The sequence below is a fragment of the Lissotriton helveticus genome, chromosome 7, assembly GCF_964261635.1.
Source record: "Lissotriton helveticus chromosome 7, aLisHel1.1, whole genome shotgun sequence".
NCBI classification, from domain to species: Eukaryota; Metazoa; Chordata; class Amphibia; order Caudata; family Salamandridae; genus Lissotriton; species Lissotriton helveticus.
Genome location: NC_136068.1, coordinates 600571961 through 600592867, shown reverse-complemented (window position 1 = coordinate 600592867; position 20907 = coordinate 600571961). Strand labels below are relative to the sequence as shown.

Genomic DNA, 20907 nt, shown 5'->3' with positions numbered 1-20907 from the left:
AAGCGACTGAGTGTGTGAGAAGCAGAAGGAACAAGGAGGTAAGAGAGAAAGGACGAGAGAGAAAGAATACAGTGAAATGAGTGACAGGAAGAAGGGGCGGGAGAATGAGAAAGCGTCAAAAAGGGTGAAAGAGGTAAGAGTGGCAAAAGAGAGACAGAATAGGTGAGCGGAGGAGAGAAATGCTTGAACTCCTGCCCCCCTTCCTATAGGTGTGGACTGAGTAACCTCACTCAAGGGCCTTGGGTGTGTCGCTTGTCTGCTCTCTGACCTGCTGTACATTTTGGTCTTTAACTCCTGTGAATCAATCATAGATGGTGGTTGTGTCTCTGTGTGGTGGTGTTAGCTATTTAACCTCCTTGTGCAGTGGGTTGCTTGCCTTATATACGACTGCATAGTTACATAACTGTTCTGTGCTCTCCTTCAAGTGTGGAGTTCTATTTTTCTGCTCTGCGGCTCCCCTGCTGTAGACAAGATGCTAAGGGACCTTTTTCTGTGACCACTGTGCCTGTAGTCTGTTGCATTACTCATCGTATCCTGCCATGTTAACTTGTAAGCTGTCCCCAGTGAAGGGGTGCTCTTAGAGTATGTTGGGTTCTCAGAGCTTACTCTGATCCTTAGATTGGAGGTACGGCTCACCCGCACACACCTTATGGGGATGGGACTTAATATTTCATATTAGACTTTGTCCCAGAACAAAAAAAAAGCAGAAAAAGGATTACTAAGGAAGGGGTAAAGACTGAAAAAACAGAGACAGAAAGAAAGCAGGGAGGAAAAAGAACCTACATGAGTGAGATAAAGGGGAAGAGTGTGTGGGGGTGGATGAAAGTGAAATGAGGTGAAACCAAGACTAGAAAATCTTGGTACTCTGCAACAGCAGCACCATAAGTGGCTGTCTGACAAAAACATTTGGGCCCCGGCGCTATTCTTTTACAAATTAAGTCATGTGCATTCTAGTTCTCAAAACAGTACATGTCTCATACCTACTTACTTGCCAGTGTCCGGCGAGGAAAAAAAATCTTCCACATCAAGAGGTGTACTTTTCATTCCCCTTCTTCTTCGAGTGAGCACTATAGGAACCCAAGGACACCAGGTGAGAAGAAATTCGCCCACACGGAATGTGGAAGGCACACAAAGGTAAACAGTGCTACTAAATACAACAGTAAATAAAACATGGGCCAGATGTTCGATTTAAACCCTAAAATCAGATCTTTAAAAATTTAGAAATTCCAACACACAACATAAGGTTTCCTCAAAAAATATGTGAAAAAAATACCATCCCAGACTTGAAAGTACAAGGGTAAAGTTAAAGTCACAAGATACAAAAGGGGACCAAGATCTACATGGAGGGTGAGGAATGCTCAGGATGCTCCTATGAAGGATGATTAAATGGATGCCAAGAGTGCAGATTTAAACTATCTTCTTCAATCTCTAGAAGGCTCAGACATCTTGAGAGCTGGGGCAACAGCTGGACTCTGGTGGATCTCCTTATTTAGTCTCAGGCAGTTACATTTTACCTGTTTGAGGCAAAGTGCTGTGGCTTCAACCTTGCAAAACACACAGTTGATGGTCAGAATGTAGAACAATGTCATACATTCACCCCAGTACAAGGATCTGGGCCTAAATCCATCGTTTTTTTGCACTCCACACCACCCTGGGTTAGACACTGGCTATATGCAAATCAGCTCTGACCCTGTGCCTCATGGGAACAGTCCAGTCCGAACTACCAAGCCATGTCTTTCCCAGACCGGAAACAAGCATCCAAGGACCGGTTTCTGGCTTTCAGCCTTCATCAGCCTGGATAGCTTGACTCCAGTGGTGTGGAGAGCCTGGGACTCACGTCTGAGCATACCCAGCACACTCAGGGTGAAAATTGCAAAAAACCACAGTTGATGGACAGAATGTAGAACAATGTCATACATTCACCCCAGTACAAGGATCTGGGCCTAAATCCATCGGTTTTTTTCACTCCACACCACCCTGGGTTAGACACTGGCTATATGCAAATCAGCTCTGACCCTGTGCCTCATGGGAACAGTCCAGTCCGAACTACCAAGCCATGTCTTTCCCAGACCGGAATCAAGCATCCAAGGACCGGTTTCTGGCTATCAGCCTTCATCAGCCTGGATAGCTTGACTCCAGTGGTGTGGAGAGCCTGGGACTCACGTCTGAGCATACCCAGCCCACTCGGGGTGAAAATTGCAAAAAACACAGTTGATGGACAGAATGTATAACAATGTCATACATTCACCCTTAGCATTGATATTTCACGTCACGCCTGGAATTAGCGGAGTGTGTCTCTTGTGAGAGTGATTTCACCATTAGGTGCCACAAATATAGGCATAGGTTACGCGGAAACCCAAGTTTCCAATTCAGTGGAGGCTGCAAATTTGGACCCGCTAGTTATGAGGATACAGGACCATGTACTCTAGGCACTTAAATTATATGAAGGAAAAAAGGTCTGAGGGTCACTTTGACAAACAGTTCCACTATGTAGCAAAATTGAGCCCTGGAAAGGCAGTGCTTCTAGTTCGAAACAATATCAACCTACATATCTTAAGTTTGATCTTAAATTTCCACGTTAAGTGGAAATTTGAGGTGGGGGTAGATGAAAGTCATATGCCCCTTTAAACTAGGCAATACTGGATATCCTATTCCCAGGGTCAGAAAGAACATTTTGAAAAAAAAGCTGGTTGCCTACGCGTGTGTAAAGGTGCTATCCGGCAAGACAGTGAAACTTTCCATCCTGTCCATCTTACATTACTTGTGTTCCAACCAGATTCAAAACAATAGACAAACTAAGATTACGGTTACCTTCACTAAATTTTCTGGTCCTATCTCCCCCACAAATAGTGAATGGGAAGTAGCCCTTGTAATGGGAAGACTTCTGTACACCTCCCCTGCTAGGTCCTCTGCCCAGCAAAACAATAGGCGCCCTTCTTTACAAAAGACACACAATTAAGTCAGCAGCTAGGAGCTGGCCTGGCCTTTGTGAAGGATGCATCTGATTAAGATTCAAAGAGCAATGCTACGGGTTGCATCGAAAAGCAAATTGCATCTATTCTTGAACTTGCGGTCCACAAACATAACAAGCACAACAGGAATGTATGCCACTAATGTGGAATAATCAATAAATAGTTGTGAGGTACACAAAGGTGATGTCACAAGTGAGGACATGCAGTAGTAAATACAAAAAGGTATGTACTTGTCATTTTAGTGCTCCAGGAGAGTAGTTTTGTGGGGATGTATATAAATGTCTTCACTGAAGGTAAATTAAACCAAGAATCAATTATGACAATAGACAAATTAAGTAGAACATATATAAAATCTAATAACACATTTAAAAATTATTTTGATTCAGCATATGTTCTTATCTATTCACACGTGTGGTATCACAGCAGATTCACTTCTCTCTACAATATAAGTAACCTTTAACCTGTAGTACCTCAAGCAGTCGTGTGCACTGAAACTTTAACTCAAGAAGGGAAGCATCTCACGCTACTATTGGATCAGACATGTCCATCTTGTGCAGAACACCAACTAGCTCTCAGCAATGGCCCATTTGAACATAATCAGCCCTGTATTACAAGACCCATTTTGAAAGTGAGAAGATTCAGAACTACTTTTTTCATGTCTGTATTCCTGATGTTACCTACGGGTCAGTCTGTTTTTCAGAAGAATATATACATTTGAAAGGTGGCTAGGATTGCGAGTAAGTAGTGTTTCCTTCCTTGCTCCCCACCCATACCGAAAGGTGGAGAAACCACGAAAAACGTAACTTAAAAGAACACTGAAAAAGATCAAAAGAAGTTAACTGTGAAGTTTCCATAAACTGGGTAGCCTGGCCTGACTAACGTGAATGTATCCAAGGACACAGATAGTAGTAGTATTAATCTTGCTGTGGACTGTTGAGACGTTGCTGATTATCTGTAAACAGCACACTAGTTAAAAAACATCACATTGGTTATCAACAAAGTTACTTGATTTATCTAATTCAGTAATGAAGAGCTATCCACATGTCAGTGTGATGATATATTTCCACTGGAGAATGATTTGTAAACATCGAAGCAAGTGAAATATTCTGCTGTTATATGAAAATCCGACACAGAATTTAAGAAAAAAGGAATATGCAATCAAATACATGTTTTACTTTTAGACCAGAGTAAAAGGGTTCGTAAGGACTTCGGTAACCAGCCCTGAAAAGATTCTTTAGGACAGAAAATTACATAATGATCACAAGGAAAACACATTTCAAAGAAAAAGCTGCAGGTCAGATGTGCAAATTGGTTCAAACAAAAGGCCCACACATGTAGAAAGGCCAACATTTCGTTCTCAAAGAGACAATTGTATTTTCACGAGGAGAGATAGTTTGAGGACTCATACAAATCTTTATCAGTGGAAAGATTAAAGGGGATGTCTGAGAAGGTCCTGTGCTGTAAGCCACAAAAGCAGAGAGATTAATTTATATTTACAGAAATAAAGAAAAGGGGTGTACTCTTGTTCTGGCATATGGCTGAATCAACGTTTTAGTTCAGACACTAAGTGCAGGACCTCTTCCCACTTGAACACATTGCAAAACCGCTGTCCTCAATCAAAATGGTCATGAAGTAAAAAATAAAGTTCAATGACGTCCATGCTCAGGAATCGGACAGTTAAGCTTAGTGCCATAAGGCAACCATGATGAATGCTACCCTTCATTTGGAACAGGAGATGTTGTTTACAGCAATCTCCTATGTATCTTCTGCGAGAGAAGATGGATGTCTGGATGCAATCACTAGCATTGTCGCACCAGTGCACAGTGTTCATTATCACGCAAGATTTTATTTGCTTCGTAGTGCATTCCAGCAGAAGAGGAAAGCGTGCAAAATTACATGGGGTAAATACCTGATTATTTCATCAAAGGCTATTCTCCTGGATTGGTTCCTAATACGTGGAAGGTAAGGCACAAGCTTTATTGTAGGATGCAATTGTGTACAGGCACAAAAGATAGGCTATTTGCGCTTCAATTGCAAGTTAAAGATATCACATAAATCGGTTCCAAGTAACACACCCAACTTGCAGCTCTCTGCCATCTCAGCTCGACCCTTCTGTCTTGTGACAGGGACAGCAACAAACAGGGAAAACGGATAGCAAATTAATTCTTGCATTCCACACCAAGGGTTCTAGAACTCTTGCACACCTCAGGTCACACTGTAACTAATACGGGCACCCCTACGTTTCCTCAACAAGCTAAGCTGGGAAGATTAAAAGTGCAGCCCCGTCAATGTGCATGCATAAAAAACATTGGCATACGCACCAAAACGTGCAGAATATTGACAGACTAGGACCTTCAGCAGATGAACATCGGCATGCAGAGCATAATACCATCACATTCATGAAGAGTCTATACGTAAAACTTACTAGTTAACCAAACCAAGATAGCATCACACTCAACACTGGAACACCAACTCAACACACAAACCACGCCATACCCAATATTCACAAGAATAGAAGCACAATTGAAATAAGTACAAAAAAAAGAGATAATCCAAGAAGTGGGACTTCATAGAATTGTTTGCAACACAATCAACTAAAGATCTAATTGTCGTTAAAAATGAAAAAGGTCTAAACCTTTCTAGAGTACTATCAACATATGGGCTAAGGACTACTTGCAAAGCAAAAACAAAATCAACCAATGTAAAGGAGCCCATACTATGTCCACTACAGAGGTGTAAAAAAACTAAAATCAGCAACCTTAGATTTATACACAAGTTACTCTGATTTCTTCCATAGCCCACATTAGAGGTCGCTTACAGTTCTATCAAAGCATCCATAAACTCTCCAAGTCCAAACGTGCTATATGAAAGTATTATCTGCTTACAAGACGGGCAAATGCTATCACTCTTAATGAATTTCCTCAATGCAACGCCTTTCCAGTTTCCACACTGCCTCCGAGACATGAGCACAAGAAGGGTCATAACCGTTCCAAATACACTTAAATATGTTAACCCAATTGATAGCTGGAGAACAACAGGACAAAATTGATACTGACTGCATCCGTTTCACAAATAAGTGCATAGGAAGAGTACCAGGTACCCGCAAAATAACAGACGTTGACAACAAAGCTCAAAGAAACAAGTCAACACAACAAGACACAAGAGGCCTTGTAAAACAAGGAGTGCAACAAAAATGTGCTCGTGGCACAACTATGGACCAGTGGTGATAAAGCAAGATCCAATCAAATCAATCGAGAGCAAGCTAATGAAAATGTTGCCACACTCTAGGATTCTCCCTCCTAGATATTTTCTTTGACATTCTATCATTTATGAACATCAGAGAAAATACCTATGACAGAGAATAAAAAGATATATTTTTCGGACTTTAGTTCTCCATAATGGGTGTTTTTCAGACAATCTCTGTACATGTGTGGATCTCACACATGCGCATAATAGTCTCTCGTGTATTAACACTTTGATGCAAGCCTAACTGTGCTAGTTCACAGTATTGTCACAGCATGTAAAAGCAACTCAAACACAGTCACACAAAAAAGGCCCAAATATGGCATTAGGCATATGAATATGTTTCCCATCTTGATGCTTTTCCTAGCTGCACAATTGAGGATGGAGATCACAGCTATCAAGGCAAGCGCAACACCCAGTTCTACCACAGCTCCCACAGCATGAGCAACACGCAGTTCCACCACAGCTCACAAAAGAGCAACACACAGTATCACAATAGATCTTTAAAGGGGAATCCAGTTCCACCACAGCTCCCAAAACAAAAACACAGTTCCACAACAGCTCTAAAATCAAGAGCAACACACACTTTAAACACAATTCCCAAAAGAAGAGCAGCAGTGTAACTACAGCTCCCAAATGAAGATAAACATACAGTTCCACCACAGCTTCCAAAATTGGGAGTACACAATTCCACCACAGTGCCCAAAACAAGATTAATGGAATATGCTACTTACCAGTATGCATCTGTTCTTGGCATAGAGGGCTGCAGAGTGGTACATTTATGAATAGATCGCCATCTGGTGTTGGGCTCGGATGATTGCACTTTATTTTTCTTCTGGAGAAGTCTTTGTCGTCATAGATGACTCCTCCTCTCGGTGTTAGTGCGCATGGGCATCTGCTCCATCCTTAGATTGTTTTGCCATAGTAGGGTTAGATGGAGTAGTGTAGTATAGTACATAAAGATATGCCCATGTAAGTGTATCTAAATAAGATAATGTTGGGACAGACACAGGTTTCCGGGGAGGCAGGGAGGGCATGTACCACTCTGCAGCCCTCTATGCCAAGAACAGATGCATACTGGTAAGTAGCATATTCCGTTCGAGGCATATGGGCTGCAGATGGTACATTTATGAATAGATTGTAAAGCAGTTACCTCCCTAGCGGTGGTCACCAGTGTCTGTCGCAACTGTTTGAAATAGAGTTTTTAATACAGCTTGGCCCACTCTGGCTTGCTGTGCAGCCTGTACATCAACACAGTAGTGCTTTGTGAATGTATGTGGTGTAGACCAAGTTGCTGCTCTACATATGTCATCTAGGGGAATGTTCCCTAAGAATGCCATAGATGCTCCTAGTTTCCGTGTAGAATGAGCTCTAGGAGGAACAGTTAATGTTCTCTTTGCTTTAATGTAACATATTTGTATACATCTTACAATCCATCTTGCGATGCCTGCTTTAGAGATAGGATTGCCCTTATGTGTAGGGGAAAATGCTACAAATAGTTGTTTCGTTTTCCTGAAGTTTTGTGTTCTTTCTATGTAGTACAAAATGGCTCTTTTGACATCTAGTGTATGTAGAGCCCTTTCTGCCACCGTCTGTGGCTTTGGAAAGAAGACTGGTAGTTCCACTGGCTGATTGATGTGGAATGCGGAAATTACCTTAGGCAAGAACTTTGGGTTTGTTCTAAGAACCACTTTATTCTGGTGTAACTGTAGGAATGGTTCTTGTATTGTCAATGCCTGTAATTCACTTACTCTCCTGAGTGAGGTAATGGCTATAAGGAAAGCCACCTTCCATGTAAGGAATTGTATTTCGCACCTATGCATAGGTTCGAAGGGTGGCCCCATTAGTCTGGTGAGTACTACGTTGAGATTCCAGACTGGGGAAGGTGGTAATCTTGGTGGAATTACTCTTTTAAGGCCTTCCATGAATGCTTTTATCGCTGGTACCCTGAACAGTGATATGTGCTGCCTGTTTTGTAGGTACGCTGCTATAGCTGCTAGATGTACTCTGATAGAAGTGTACGCTAGATTACATTGCTGTAAGTGTAATAAGTAGCAAATAATCTCCCTTGTTGATACGTCCAGAGGGTTGATATTGTTATTAGTACAGTGTATAGCAAACCTCTTCCACTTAGCTGCATAGCATGCTCTGGTGGTTGGACGTCTCGCTTGTTTAATTATCTCCATGCAATTTGGGGGTAGATCTAAGTACCCAAATTCTAGGATTTCAGGAGCCAGATCGCTAAGTTCAATTGAGTTGGATCTGGGTGCATTATTTCTCCATGGTTCTGTGTAAGGTGCATGGGTAGAATTCGTAGCTTTTGATGTGGCACTTGTGAGAGTTGCAGGAGCGTGGTGAACCACGGCTGTCTTGCCCACGTGGGTGCTACTAGTATCATGGTCATTGAATGTTGTTGCAGCTTCCTGACCACTAATGGGATTAGTGGGAGAGGGGGAAAAGCGTATGCAAATTTGTTGGACCAATTTATCCATAACGCATTGCCCTGCGACAGGTGATGTGGGTACCTGGACGCGAAGCTTTGGCATTTTGCGTTCTGATGAGTGGCAAAGAGGTCTATCTCTGGTTGTCCCCATCTTTGGAAGAATGGCTGCAGTATTTGGTGGTGCAGTTCCCATTCGTGTTTTTGTTCCGACTGTCTGCTTAAGATGTCTGCTATCTGGTTTTGGACTCCTGGTAGGTGTTCGGCTAACAGATAGATGTTTTGAGGAATGGCCCATCTCCAAATTTCCTGTGCTAGTCTGGATAGTTGGAGAGAGTGCGTCCCCCCCTGTTTTTGAATATAATACATTGCTGTCATGTTGTCTGTTCTGATCAGGACTGCTTTGTTGGTAACATGTATTTGGAAGGCTTTCAATGCTAGAAATACTGCTAGTAGTTCTAGATGATTGATGTGCAGTCTTCTTTCCTGCACACTCCACCTTCCTTGTACTGTGTATTTGTCCATATGTGCTCCCCATCCGGTGAGCGATGCGTCCGCTGTTATTGTCACTTGTGGAATTGGTTCTAGGAACGACCGCCCCTTGGCAATGTTTGTTGTGTTCCACCACTTCAGAGAGCGGTGTGTGCGGTCGTCTACCAACACCAGATCTGTAATCTGCCCTTGAGCCTGATTCCACTGTGTCGCTAAGCATTCTTGTAGCGGCCGCATTTGTAGTTTGGCATATGGTATTAGCAGTATGCAGGATGACATCATCCCTAATAGCTGCATGAACACTCTTGCTGGTAGTGAGTGTTGCGGCTGGAATCTTTGAATTATTGTAAGCATTGTTTGGATCCTCACTGGGTTGGGGTATACTTTGGCTTTTTCTGTGTCTATAGTAGCCCCCAGATATTGTTGAACCTTGTTTGGTTGCAGGTGTGACTTTGTGTAGTTCACCGTGAACCCTAGCTGGTGTAGCAGCTGAATTGTCTTTTGTGTGTTCTGAAGACATTCCTCTTGTGACCTGGCCTTTATTAGCCAGTCGTCCAAGTATGGGAAGACATGAATTTGTTGTCTTCTTAGGTGAGCTGCCACCACTGCCAGGCATTTTGTGAACACCCTTGGTGCCGTTGTGACACCAAACGGAAGGACTTTGAACTGATATAATGTTGTCCTTCTACCACAAACCTGAGGTATTTCCTGTGGGCTTTGTGAATTGGGATATGAAAGTAAGCGTCTTTTAGATCCAGTGTAGAAAGAAAGTCCCCTTCCTTCAGTAAAGGAAGTACCTGTTGGAGCGTGACCATGTGGAAATGTTCCGAATTTATGTATGCGTTGAGAGGTCTTAGGTCCAGTATCGGCCTTAGAGACCCATCCTTTTTGGGAATTAGGAAGTATAGGGAGTATACTCCTGTTCCTTTTTGATGGTGTGGAACCTTCTCTATGGCATGCTTTTCTAGTAGGGATAGTACTTCCTGCTGTAACAGTGTTATGTGATCTTGTTTCATTGGACGCTGTCTGGGTGGGATGTTTGGTGGGGTAGATGTGAGTTCCAGGCAATAACCATGTTGGATAATTTGTCTCACCCACTTGTCTGATGTGATGTTTTCCCAGACAGGTAGGAACTGTGATAGGCGTCCCCCGACCGGTGTTATATGGTCTGGGGGGAGCTGTATGAAGTCACTGTTTTGGGGTTGGAGAGTTGCGGTTGTTGTTGTTTCCGCGACCTCTACCCTTGTTGTTGTTACCTCTGTAACCACCTCTAGAATTACCTCTGGGTGATGTAGGTGTAAAAGAGGTTTGTTGCTGGCTTGTACCTGTATTTTTGGATCCTCCTCTATAGGTGGACCTACGAAAGGAACCTCTTTGTGTCGGCTGTTGCAATGCTCCCATTGATTTAGCCGTTTCGGTATCCTTCTTCATCTTTTCTAAGGCCTCATCTGTCCCTGTACCGAAAAGTGTTTTCCCATCAAAGGGTTGGTTCAGTAACGATGTTTGTACTTCTTGTTTGAACCCTGATACTCTGAGCCATGCATGTCTTCGTAACATGATGCTTGTGTTTGTGGATCTTGCCGCAGTGTCTGCTGCGTCTAGGGCGCACTTTATTGAAGTGTTAGTAATTAACTTCCCTTCTTGTATGAGTTGATCTGCCCTTTTTTGGTGTTCTTTAGGGAGATGTGTGATGAGTTTCTCTAGCTCATCATAATGCGCTCTGTCATACCTTGCAAGTAGTGCTTGCGTATTAGCTATGCGCCAGCTGTTTGCCACTTGAGATGCCACTCTCTTGCCAGATGCATCTATCAGTTTAGACTCTTTGTCAGGAGGTGGAGCTTCTCCTGTAGATAAAGAGTTTGCTCTCTTACGAGCGTTAGTGACCACTAGTGAGTCTAGAGGAATTTGTCCTTTAATGTATATTGGGTCTTTTGGAGCTGCCCTATATTTTTTATCGATTCTTGGGTTCAGTACCCTAGCCCTCACTGGGTCTTTGAATATCTCTGATGTATGACTGAGAAGGCCCTTAAGCATTGGTAGTGTTCCTGATGTTCTTTGTGCAGTAGGTAGTGTTTCTAATAAGAAATCCTCTATTTGAGGTTCTGCATGTAGTTCTACCTTATGATATGTTGCAGCTCTATTAATGAGTTGTGCAAAACCTGTGTTATCATCAGGAGGTGAAGGTTTTGAGGGATACAATTCAGGGTCGTTATCATTATCTGACCCTACATTATACTCTTCCCATGGGTCTGCCTCCTCTGGGATTGTGTCTTCATCATCCCCAGGATGTTCCCCCTCCCCTGTGTCACTCTCTACATCTGTTGTTGGTGTAGATGGTCGTGTGGGAGGAATATTTGGCCTATTGTGAGGAAGAGGAGAAGATGGTGTGTGTCTAGGTTTGGGAGAAGGGGGAGGAGTTGTATTTGTCCCCATTGTTCTCTTCTTCGGATGAGTCTTGTCGTCCGAATGTTCATTCTTCCTCTTTTTAGGTAGTTCTGTGACTACCTTGCCAGTCTTTGGGTCAATAAACAGAGTCTTTTGTTTAGGATCAGTCCCGTGTTCCTGTATCGGTACCGCATTTTTCGGTTCCGAAAGGTGTTTTTTCTTTTGAATGTCCATTTGTATTTTCGGTACCGAGGTTTTATTCGGATCCGATTTCTTCGGTATCGAAGATGTCCCCGGTGTCGAGGGTATTTTCGACGCCGAAACTTGCTTCGGTGTCGACATGGACTGCTTCGACTTCGAGCTTTCCTTGGCTTGGAGCTTCGGTGTCGAAGTGGTCCGTTTATCGGAACCGGAACCACCATGATGGGAGACCGAGTGTTTCGGTTTCTGTTTCGTTGCCGGGCTCGAAGGCGGGGCGTTGGAAACTTTTTTCGGTTGTCTGACCGGGCTCGAAGGCGGGGTCGATACCGTGTGGGGTCTGTTTTTTGGTAAAGGGACGTCGTCACTCACGGTTTGTTGGACGTCGATTTCCTCGACGTCGGACTCGTCCGCTTCAGACCCCGCCTCATCGGCCTCTTCTTCCTCCTCTTCTGGTTGCTGGTCCTCAAACAGCTCCGGGATTGCTTGTGACTGCATTCTCGATACCTCGTGTCTTCGGGCTCGACGGTTTCTAATCGTCGATTTTGAAGAGAACGCTGCACAGGCCTCACAGTCCCTGGATTCGTGTTCAGGGGACAAGCAGAGGTTGCACACCTCGTGTAGGTCCTTGTGTGGGAACTTAGCACCACACGTTGGACATTTTTTGAATGGAGTCCTTTCCATGGACCCCGGGCTGGACTACGTCGAGTTTCCCGTAGTCGTCGTCCTTCGAACCGCGTCGGTATGGAGTGAAGTCGCGTTCGATAACGATACCGTCGATTTGGAAATGGATACGCGCCGGTTATAACCTTCTTTGTTGAAGTCGGTCCGGAGCGCTTCGATCCTCATCCGAACCCGATGGCGGAAAAAAACAATCTAAGGATGGAGCAGATGCCCATGCGCACTAACACCGAGAGGAGGAGTCATCTATGACGACAAAGACTTCTCCAGAAGAAAAACAAAGTGCAATCATCCGAGCCCAACACCAGATGGCGATCTATTCATAAATGTACCATCTGCAGCCCATATGCCTCGAACAGACAGTTCCACCCTACTTCTAAAACACACTCCCACGTCCACTTCGCTAGCCACCCTCACTGTGTACAGAGCTTTGCAGCACCCATTAGTGTTATCTGGAAACTGTCATCGTGATGCAGTCAAGTCATCCGCCCACATGCAGGCCTCTCAGAAACAGGTCCCTGCTCCACAGACTGTACACTGGTCTTTATACAGCATTGAAAACATCCCCACTGGACAAACGATAACGAATACAGCAATTTGTCTTGCGGTTTCCGTGCATATTGCCCCCTCCCTCCCCCCCACCCCCGCTTCATCACGCATCTCTCAGTTCTTCTTTAATGTCCACAATCTGCTCTGCCACAATCCAAAACATAACAATGGAAATGTGAGAGTTGTGTGCTCTGTGGCCGTAAACAAAAGGCTTGTTTCAGTTTCCCACAGTTTTGTTCTTTTTGTACTTTCCTTACACTTTCCAGACTATTTGTTTTAGGACGATTTCACATAGGGTGGGCCACATTCACTTCCAAAGAATACAAAAGCCACTAAGAGTAACAGTGCATTGTGAAATCGATTATGAAAAGCTCTCAAAAACACAACGATATATATATGCGGGAGCATTTCTCTAACTGAACGCCAATACATCCAATCAATATTTGGGCTTCTGCAGCTCTGCTGAGAACTTATTCCGATTTACAGTTCGTGTCATTTACCAGACACCTCAGACCAAACTCCTTCAACTCCTAAATTGCCAATATTGCATTTGATGCAAGCTTCTAACAAAAAAAAAAAACACTGACAACTGCAGTGATCGATGACTGAGCAGAAACCAGCTTTGAGAGAGGCGGTCTGGGAGAGGGGTGGTGCAGCGGCCAGAGTCGCTGACTCTGGAGCGTGGGGCTCACTGTTCGATCGCCGACAGCAACTCAGCTCAGAATCTTGTGACTCCGGGCAATAGTTCACTTAATCTCCCTGACGACCCACAGCGCCTTGATACCCTGTGGTGTGATACATTTGCGATTTACAAATGTGGAATTATTGTTATTAGAACATGATTAGCTGGGAGAAACCTCTCATGCCTGCATGCTCGTCCCAAACTTTGAAATGAAACCAAACAAGCAGAGCATCAACTTCCGTCCTCCATGTACTGCAGTAAAAATAGGATTGATGAAGCAGAAGGAGCTCATCAGAGTGACAAAACGAGGGATATGCATTTGTCCCACAGAGCCCTTTAATCTGCAACTGCTCTAACACTGGTAACGTGGGGGGTCTACATGCAAAGGAAACTCGTTGACAGCACCCTGACAGATTGCAGTGTTTCAATGGACCCAATTCCACCCCTTGAGAGGTATTCCAACTCACCTGGGGACTCCGGCCTTGTCACTTTTGGCTCTGCGCTCCCATTACAGTCCGCTGCATGGCGCTCAATCTGCTCCGATGCAAACTCAAGGCCACATAGTGGGCACTGGATGTCGTCCATGTTGGGTGTCACTTGCAGTACACTGGATTCCAAGTCAGCCACTGTGGATGGTCCTTCAGTCATGGTGGGCTGAATGTCAGCCCTGGTGGGGTCGTTGCTCTTTATCTCGTCAGAGGTGACAGCAGGGGCATTCTAGGAAAAAGAGAATGAAACCGGTGAAAGAATTTTTGGTTTTAGACAATTCTAGTCTGCCCATCATCAAAGAGTGGTCTTACAAATAGTCAACTATTCCAACCCTGCCTAGAACCCCTGCCTCTACTGTCTAACACTATGGTCGATCAGTTAATTTCTTGCATAGATCCACCCCCAATCCAGCTTGTGTCCTCGCCATGAAGAGCACTTCTCCTCAATGTTCAATCCTACTATATCCCGTCCCAGTAGAACGCCCCTCCTCATGGTTTGTATGTAATACAAGGCACACAAATAGGGAGTTGCATTAGCCACGAACCCGATTTTAATATGTTTCTTTAGATGTAGGATTTGAAAATCTGCTGACAAATATCACCTTTGCTTCTACTGAAGCTACACTGTAAATAGTTTGAACTGACTCAGAACTGCTTCATGATTTGTCAAAACAAGCGAGTGCTTCCTCAGGGAAATCAGAAGTCATACCCAAGTGGGAAGTCAAACACAACTGTCCCGGAAAAATACTTTGTAAATCAGGTCCTTATTTGAGGACCAGATAAGGCACAGATTTTTTTTTTTTTACCAGAAGCCGCAGTTGTTCAAATAGCCTCAGCTACGGCGGTTCAATAGGCCTCAGCTGCAGCTGTTCTATTGGTTTGAACCATGACCAGTACTAGGGTTTTGAAACGTGCTTTCCAGTGCAGAGAGTTGTGGGTGCTCAATTGGGTTTAACTAGGGTTATTTAATGGGCTTGTGTTACAGTTGTTCCTGAGCCACAACTGGTATATTGGCCTAAGCCATATCACTATGGCCTGTGTGGTGTCTACGCAGGCTATGAAAAGCATGACAACCCGCCCTAAGTAGGCTCCATGGGTAACAGGCTGGTTCCAGTACTCCCTTCCAAGCATCAGAGATCCCTCACTTACTCCTCACCTGAATAGGAGAGTTGCTTCCAGATAACGGCAATTCACTTCTGTCGGGTTCTGCTTCGCTGGACAGACTGGACTGGGTCTCTGCAATGCACACATAAGAGTTAGCCATACTAGCACTATTGCATATGAAATACTTTCTTCTGAACTCAACACCAGTAAAGTCTTCTGCTAGCAGACAGATTATATCTCACTTGTAATGCACTGTGGGGAAGGAAAAGTCCTCTGCATGGTAACATACGTGTACCCCTGCCCTGAGTGCCCAATTGTACTTATGTCTGCATTCCTAATTCTATTTGCTGATGTCATAGGCAAACACAGGTCATGCTTGTGCACCATGACATAGGCCTGTCTCACAGATTGCGGTCTTTTCGTACCGGAAGGGGCGCCCAAAGTGCTACCTTCATAGTGGTAAAAGGCTACTGCCTTCACCAGGAGTTAAGCAGCATGAGCGCAGTGGTGGCAGCATACCGTGTAGTAATCAATGGGAGTGAAAAGGACCTTTTTAACCTGTGTCACTGGAGCGAGAGCTACAGGCTCACTTACTTTTTAAAGTACTGCTGATGTGTGCTTATCTCCCCTTTGGCTACATCACCTAGACATGAAGTGCTGCGCACTGCAGGGATGGTGAGTCTGCACTGGTTGCATGTGGGCCTGGGTAAGGTACAATGCAGGGCTAGAGAAGTGCTGTGCAGTGCGTCCATGTGTACCTGCAAGGAGTAGAGTACATGAAAGATGTGGTGCTAGGCAGTGCATGAATGGTGAGTGTATTTACTAGGTGTTTATGTACCTGCAACAAGTACAGTACATGAAGTATAGGTTTGTGCAGCATGCGCATGGTGATTGTGTGTGCTGCCCACACGTGTGCTGATTGTATACATGTTTGTGGTGTCACAATACATGGATGTAACAGTGCTGGATAGTGTCAATATATACACTGAGTGCAAGTGTGCCCGAAGTGGCACATTACTTGGAGGACTCTGGTTTCCATTATGCGTGGTGCAGGCCAGCCTTGTGAAGACATGACGAAGTAAAGGACCACCCCCACCTCCAACAGATGTGTGTATTATTGCATTCCTGTGAGCTGGGTGGGAGACACTGGAGGAGAGGGAGCGAGCTTCCCTTGTACACTTCAAAGGGTGCTCTTTGATTCATTTGGAAATCACAAGGAAGGGGCCTGAACAAATCTCATGAAGGAGATGGGGTTGACAAGGGAATTAAAAGGAGCAGGGCTGGGAACCGGAGATTATCCATTCGATGCAAATATCACTGTGAACCCTAGTCACTCCCATGGCCTGTGTTGTGGGACTATCAGCTTTGGAGTCTTTCCAGCTATGACAGGTGGCTTTTCAAGAGGGAGAGAAGGATGCACCTCAAATGAAGTAGAACCTCAACATAAAACTTCAAAAACACAGACCCTAAATTATTTTTGGTGTATGGGAATATACTAGAAGGGTCACTAGTCAAGCAGCCATATGAGCTGTGTGAGGACAGAAAGCTCTGCAAGACTTCTGCCTGTGACCAGGACTTAGTGACATCACCTAGGGAAACTAATACCACCTGCTCCGAAGCCTGGAGCACCAGCGCCTGCTTGCCAGCCACGAAACGTGTGGTGTGTGAGGAAGAGGACAGCGTTGAAGGGTGCAAGGTCCAGTGGGGAGCCCTGTGCGATGGATGAGGAGACCTGAAACAGGTGAGGAGACTGCTGTTGCACCGATCAGGTCATTGCCCGTTGCAGACTTGAGTTGGCGACGCCCGTTTGCTAGGAGAGGACTGCAGTGAAGATAGCCATGTAAAGCTTGCTTTGTGGTAAGGACAGTAGCTTACGCTGCCCGTTACAGCTATCCTGTGTGCCAAGAGGGGCCGCTGAGGGAAAGACTGCTTCAAAGAGAAGGGCCCAAGTTTGTGCAATGCTGTAGCGGTGACCTCGTAAGCAAGGAGGGGACACCTAGAGACCCTTACGGGTGATTGTGCGCTTTACAAATGTGGACTTTACTGTGGTAAGGATTGCTGCATGGTAAGGACCGAAGCCTTGTGTGGTAGTGGCGCAGCAAGCCCATATGCCAGGGGGAGCTGCTGAGAATAATTGTGCTGTGTGGACCGGGAGGGAGCCTGCAAACTGTGACCAGCAGTGACCCATAGGTCACCAGGAGCAACAAGGACTGCATCTTACCTGACCCTGTGGATCGAGTGAGGTTGCCCTTGAAGCAGGGGCTGCTGCTCCACTAGGGTGGAGGAGCGTCGCCCTACTGCTTTTTCGCAGTGAGAGAAGCAGAAACATAAAATGGTATGTTAAATAGCATTTTCTGTTTCTGCTTCTCGCGCTGCGAGAAAGCAGAAGGGTATGCCTGGTTGGGGGTTGGCGGGGCAGGGAGGAGTGGCTTGCCGAATGCTGTGGGCCCTGACTGTTTGGTCGGCCCTCGGGGGCCGACCAAACAAGTCATGCACACACTGCATTTTCTCTATGCAGACTGCATGCAGCCTACATACAGAAAATGGCCTCCCCGGAGGCGCCTGGCTGGGCGCTGTCCCCACAAATCACAACACTGTCATTGTAGCGTTGTGATTAGCTGTGGGGTGGGAGGCTGCCTGCTTCCTGTTCCTGCCGGAGGCAGGAGAGCAGGAAAGCAGCAGGAAAACACTGGACCCGGTCAGGAGCGGAGGCAACGAGGGACCCGGTAAGGAGAGTTTTTATTTTTAAATACCCGTCCAGCGCGACCCCACCCACCTACCATTCATGCGAGCCGCGACTGACGAAGTATTACCGCCTCGAGATCAAGAGCATCAGAATCACCCTCCCTGTCCCCCTCCCCTCCTCCTTTGAGGAGCGTGGACACTTAACCTGCAGGAGGGCACGGAAACACCTCTGATCGCTGCCGGAGCACAACAGCGTAGGCTCAGAGCAGAGTATTTGCCTGCCGAATGCTGCTGCAATGCTTGTGTGCAGCCGACTCACATCAGCAGGATCGTAACTGGTGAGGGTGCCAGCGGACAGGGCACTCTCCAAGATGCTACATGCTTTTTCTCTCAAGAGCTGGTCAGATTAGTGATGAGCCTACAGGGCCCCAGGTGACTCAATGATAAGAGCGCTGCAGTGCTAAGACACATTTTTAAATTTTATAATTGTTGATTGAGTTTTCATATTGCTTAACAAAAACAATGCATAACAGTGAACAAAATATAGCTGCACCTCTATCCACAATTCCCATGGATCCAAATGTCAGTAATACAGGAGAATGGTAGGAGGAGATTACAATACAGAGAACAGAGATTCTGAATACATTAACCATTCTCGCCCCAAACCTTCCGGTGCTTTTCAGGGGACCAGCTGGATTTGTAAACAAACTTATCTGCTGAAGCAGCAAAGTCCAATCCCCAAGCCCATTCAAAGAAGGGCGGTGCCAGTCTAGTGCATCAGTGGCAGGAAATGTCCCTATCTGCGATAATGAGACCCAGACCAACTAGCTGTCTGATGTGGGGACTAACTCCCCATATGTCCAGCAAATCCAAGAGGACTAGTGTTGGGTCAAGCGAAACCTCTCTATGTACGATTCGGGAGAAGGTGGTGCAAATGCATGCTCAGTATCTTTGGATAACTAGGCAGACACAGACTATGTGAATGAAGGTGCCCAAAGGATGTTGGCATCTCCAACTTCGTGGAGGTAGAGTAGTTCCCATCTTAGCCGTGAGCGACTGTATCATGCCTGGTGGAGGTATTTCAACTGTATAAGGTAGAGTTTCATTGAGATCGCTAGAACCCTAGGGGCCATTTTAGCCTCAATCCAGTCATCACGTCCATGGGGCCCAGGTCTTTCTCCTATCGTTTTCACAAAGGAGTCATGGGGTCAGGGATATTGTTTAGTAGCGAGCGAATGAGGCACAAGACCCCCCTTTTTTTTTAATCAAACGAGGCTCCATCCTGTGCGCCTCTGAGGGGTTATCTTGGGGGAGGGCTCTGAGAGATTGAGAGTGGCTTCAAGGGTGTGCTGCAGTTGTATGAAACAAACTAATTGTGTTTTGTGCATAGCGTAGGCGCCAGTCAGGTGTTGAAATGTGCACATAGACTAGCCCATTCAGACATCCCCTACCGTTGAGATGCCTATGGAATCTCACACTCAGAAGCCCTCTAGCGAGGTTGTGTGGCTAATCCAGGACCCTGCCCAGAGGTGGCGCTAAGACATTTTTACTGTAATTGAAGAGTCAGATGGACTCTTGAGTTCATGGCCTACTAGTAAGCATTCCTTGGATGCGTCCACCAGTGAATGAGGAATAACCCCGATCACAAAGCGAGAGACGTGTGGGACAGGGACTTGCCAATGAAACACTAAAGCCCGACCTCAAGAGGGAATGTGTTGCTGTCTGCGAATGCCGTAACTCTCCTTTGAATGGGTAAAGTTAAAAAAAATACTTCTTTTGATATAAAAATAAGCATTTGGCCGGACATTGGTTTATTGCTGCTGATGTGTGCTCTTTAAGGTATGATTTGTGTTCACTAAACTGTATCCACACCTCCCTGCCTCAAAGGGAGCCTTAGAGTGCTGGTACACATGTACCACCAAGTGTCAAGTACAGAAGGGGAACTTGGTCCAGTTGCTCAGGTTCTACGGAGGGCTAGGTCTTGTTACACCACAAGTAAAAAGGCCTCAACCCCCACGGTTGCACCCATTAGCCCCTGTATGCCCAATAGCCTTCTGAAAGGAGTTCCAACATGCACCAATAGAATATTATGCTGTTAGTCCCAGGATGCTTGTTTCCGGTCCAGGGAAGACATGGCTTGGCAGTTCGGGCTGGACTGTTCCCATGAGGCACATGGTCAAGGCTAATTTGCATATAGCGGTGTCTGAACTGGCGTGGCGAAGTGAGCTAAAGAACGATGATGGATTCAACCCAGATCTGTGACTGGTGGTGAGTGTCCGAAAAGTTTCAGCACTCCATCCATCATCTCCTTGTGTTTGCTTTGTTCGCCCTAAGTTGGCAGGGTATGCCCAGACGTGCTTCCCTTGCTCACTTAGCCACTGGATTCAAGCTAGCCTGGCTGATGAGGGCTGCTAGCTCGAAACCGGTGCCAGGAGGCTTGTTTCTGGCCCAGGTAAGACATGGCTTGGCAGTTCGGGCTGGACTGTTCCCTTGAGGCACAGGGTCAAGACTGATTTGCATATAGCTGTATCTTGAACTGAGGTGGCAAAGTGATCTAAAGAACGATGATGGATTCAACTCAGATCTGTTGTTGGTGGTGAGTGTCTGAAAATTTTCAGCGCTCCGTCCATCATCTTGTGTTTGCATTAGTATTCGCTCAACAAACCACTTAAAATAACGTAAAATACAAGCAGGAGACCTGGTGGAAGGGCCCCCCATGCGCCAGTCAGCTATGGAACCTTTACAATAGAGGAATAATCAAGTCTTTAAAGAGTGGCACGTTATCGAGGACTGACAGATACAGGAAATAGGCTAGCGTCAAAAGTATGGCCCATCGAAATGTGTGCATCTACAATCAGGCCACTGAGCAGGCCAAGGTGAAATTATTTTGAACCCTCCCACAGAGGTTTTTCATAGAGATAAATTAATATTTGTTGCATAAAGTGCACAAACAGTTAAAGGAAAAGAAAAGGCTGTACGGACTACACA

The 20907-nt window shown here is 45.4% G+C and overlaps 1 protein-coding gene across 6 annotated transcripts in view; it reads right to left on the bottom strand.

Annotated features, from left to right (window-relative positions):
- The window catches only part of UIMC1 (ubiquitin interaction motif containing 1), a 310878-nt gene that overhangs the window by 44782 nt on the left and 245189 nt on the right, over positions 1–20907 (bottom strand). For 4 of the 6 annotated variants that reach the window (XM_078652794.1, XM_078652796.1, XM_078652795.1 and 1 more), the window contains 3 exons: positions 15287–15366; positions 14110–14359; positions 989–1067 (listed from right to left, as the gene is read on the bottom strand). In XM_078652794.1, coding sequence (XP_078508920.1) covers positions 989–1067; positions 14110–14359; positions 15287–15366 — 409 coding nt within the window. Of the gene's footprint in view, positions 1–980; positions 1068–14109; positions 14360–15286; positions 15367–20907 lie in introns of all 6 variants that reach the window. The other 2 variants (XM_078652798.1, XM_078652799.1) reach the window with 2 other exon arrangements.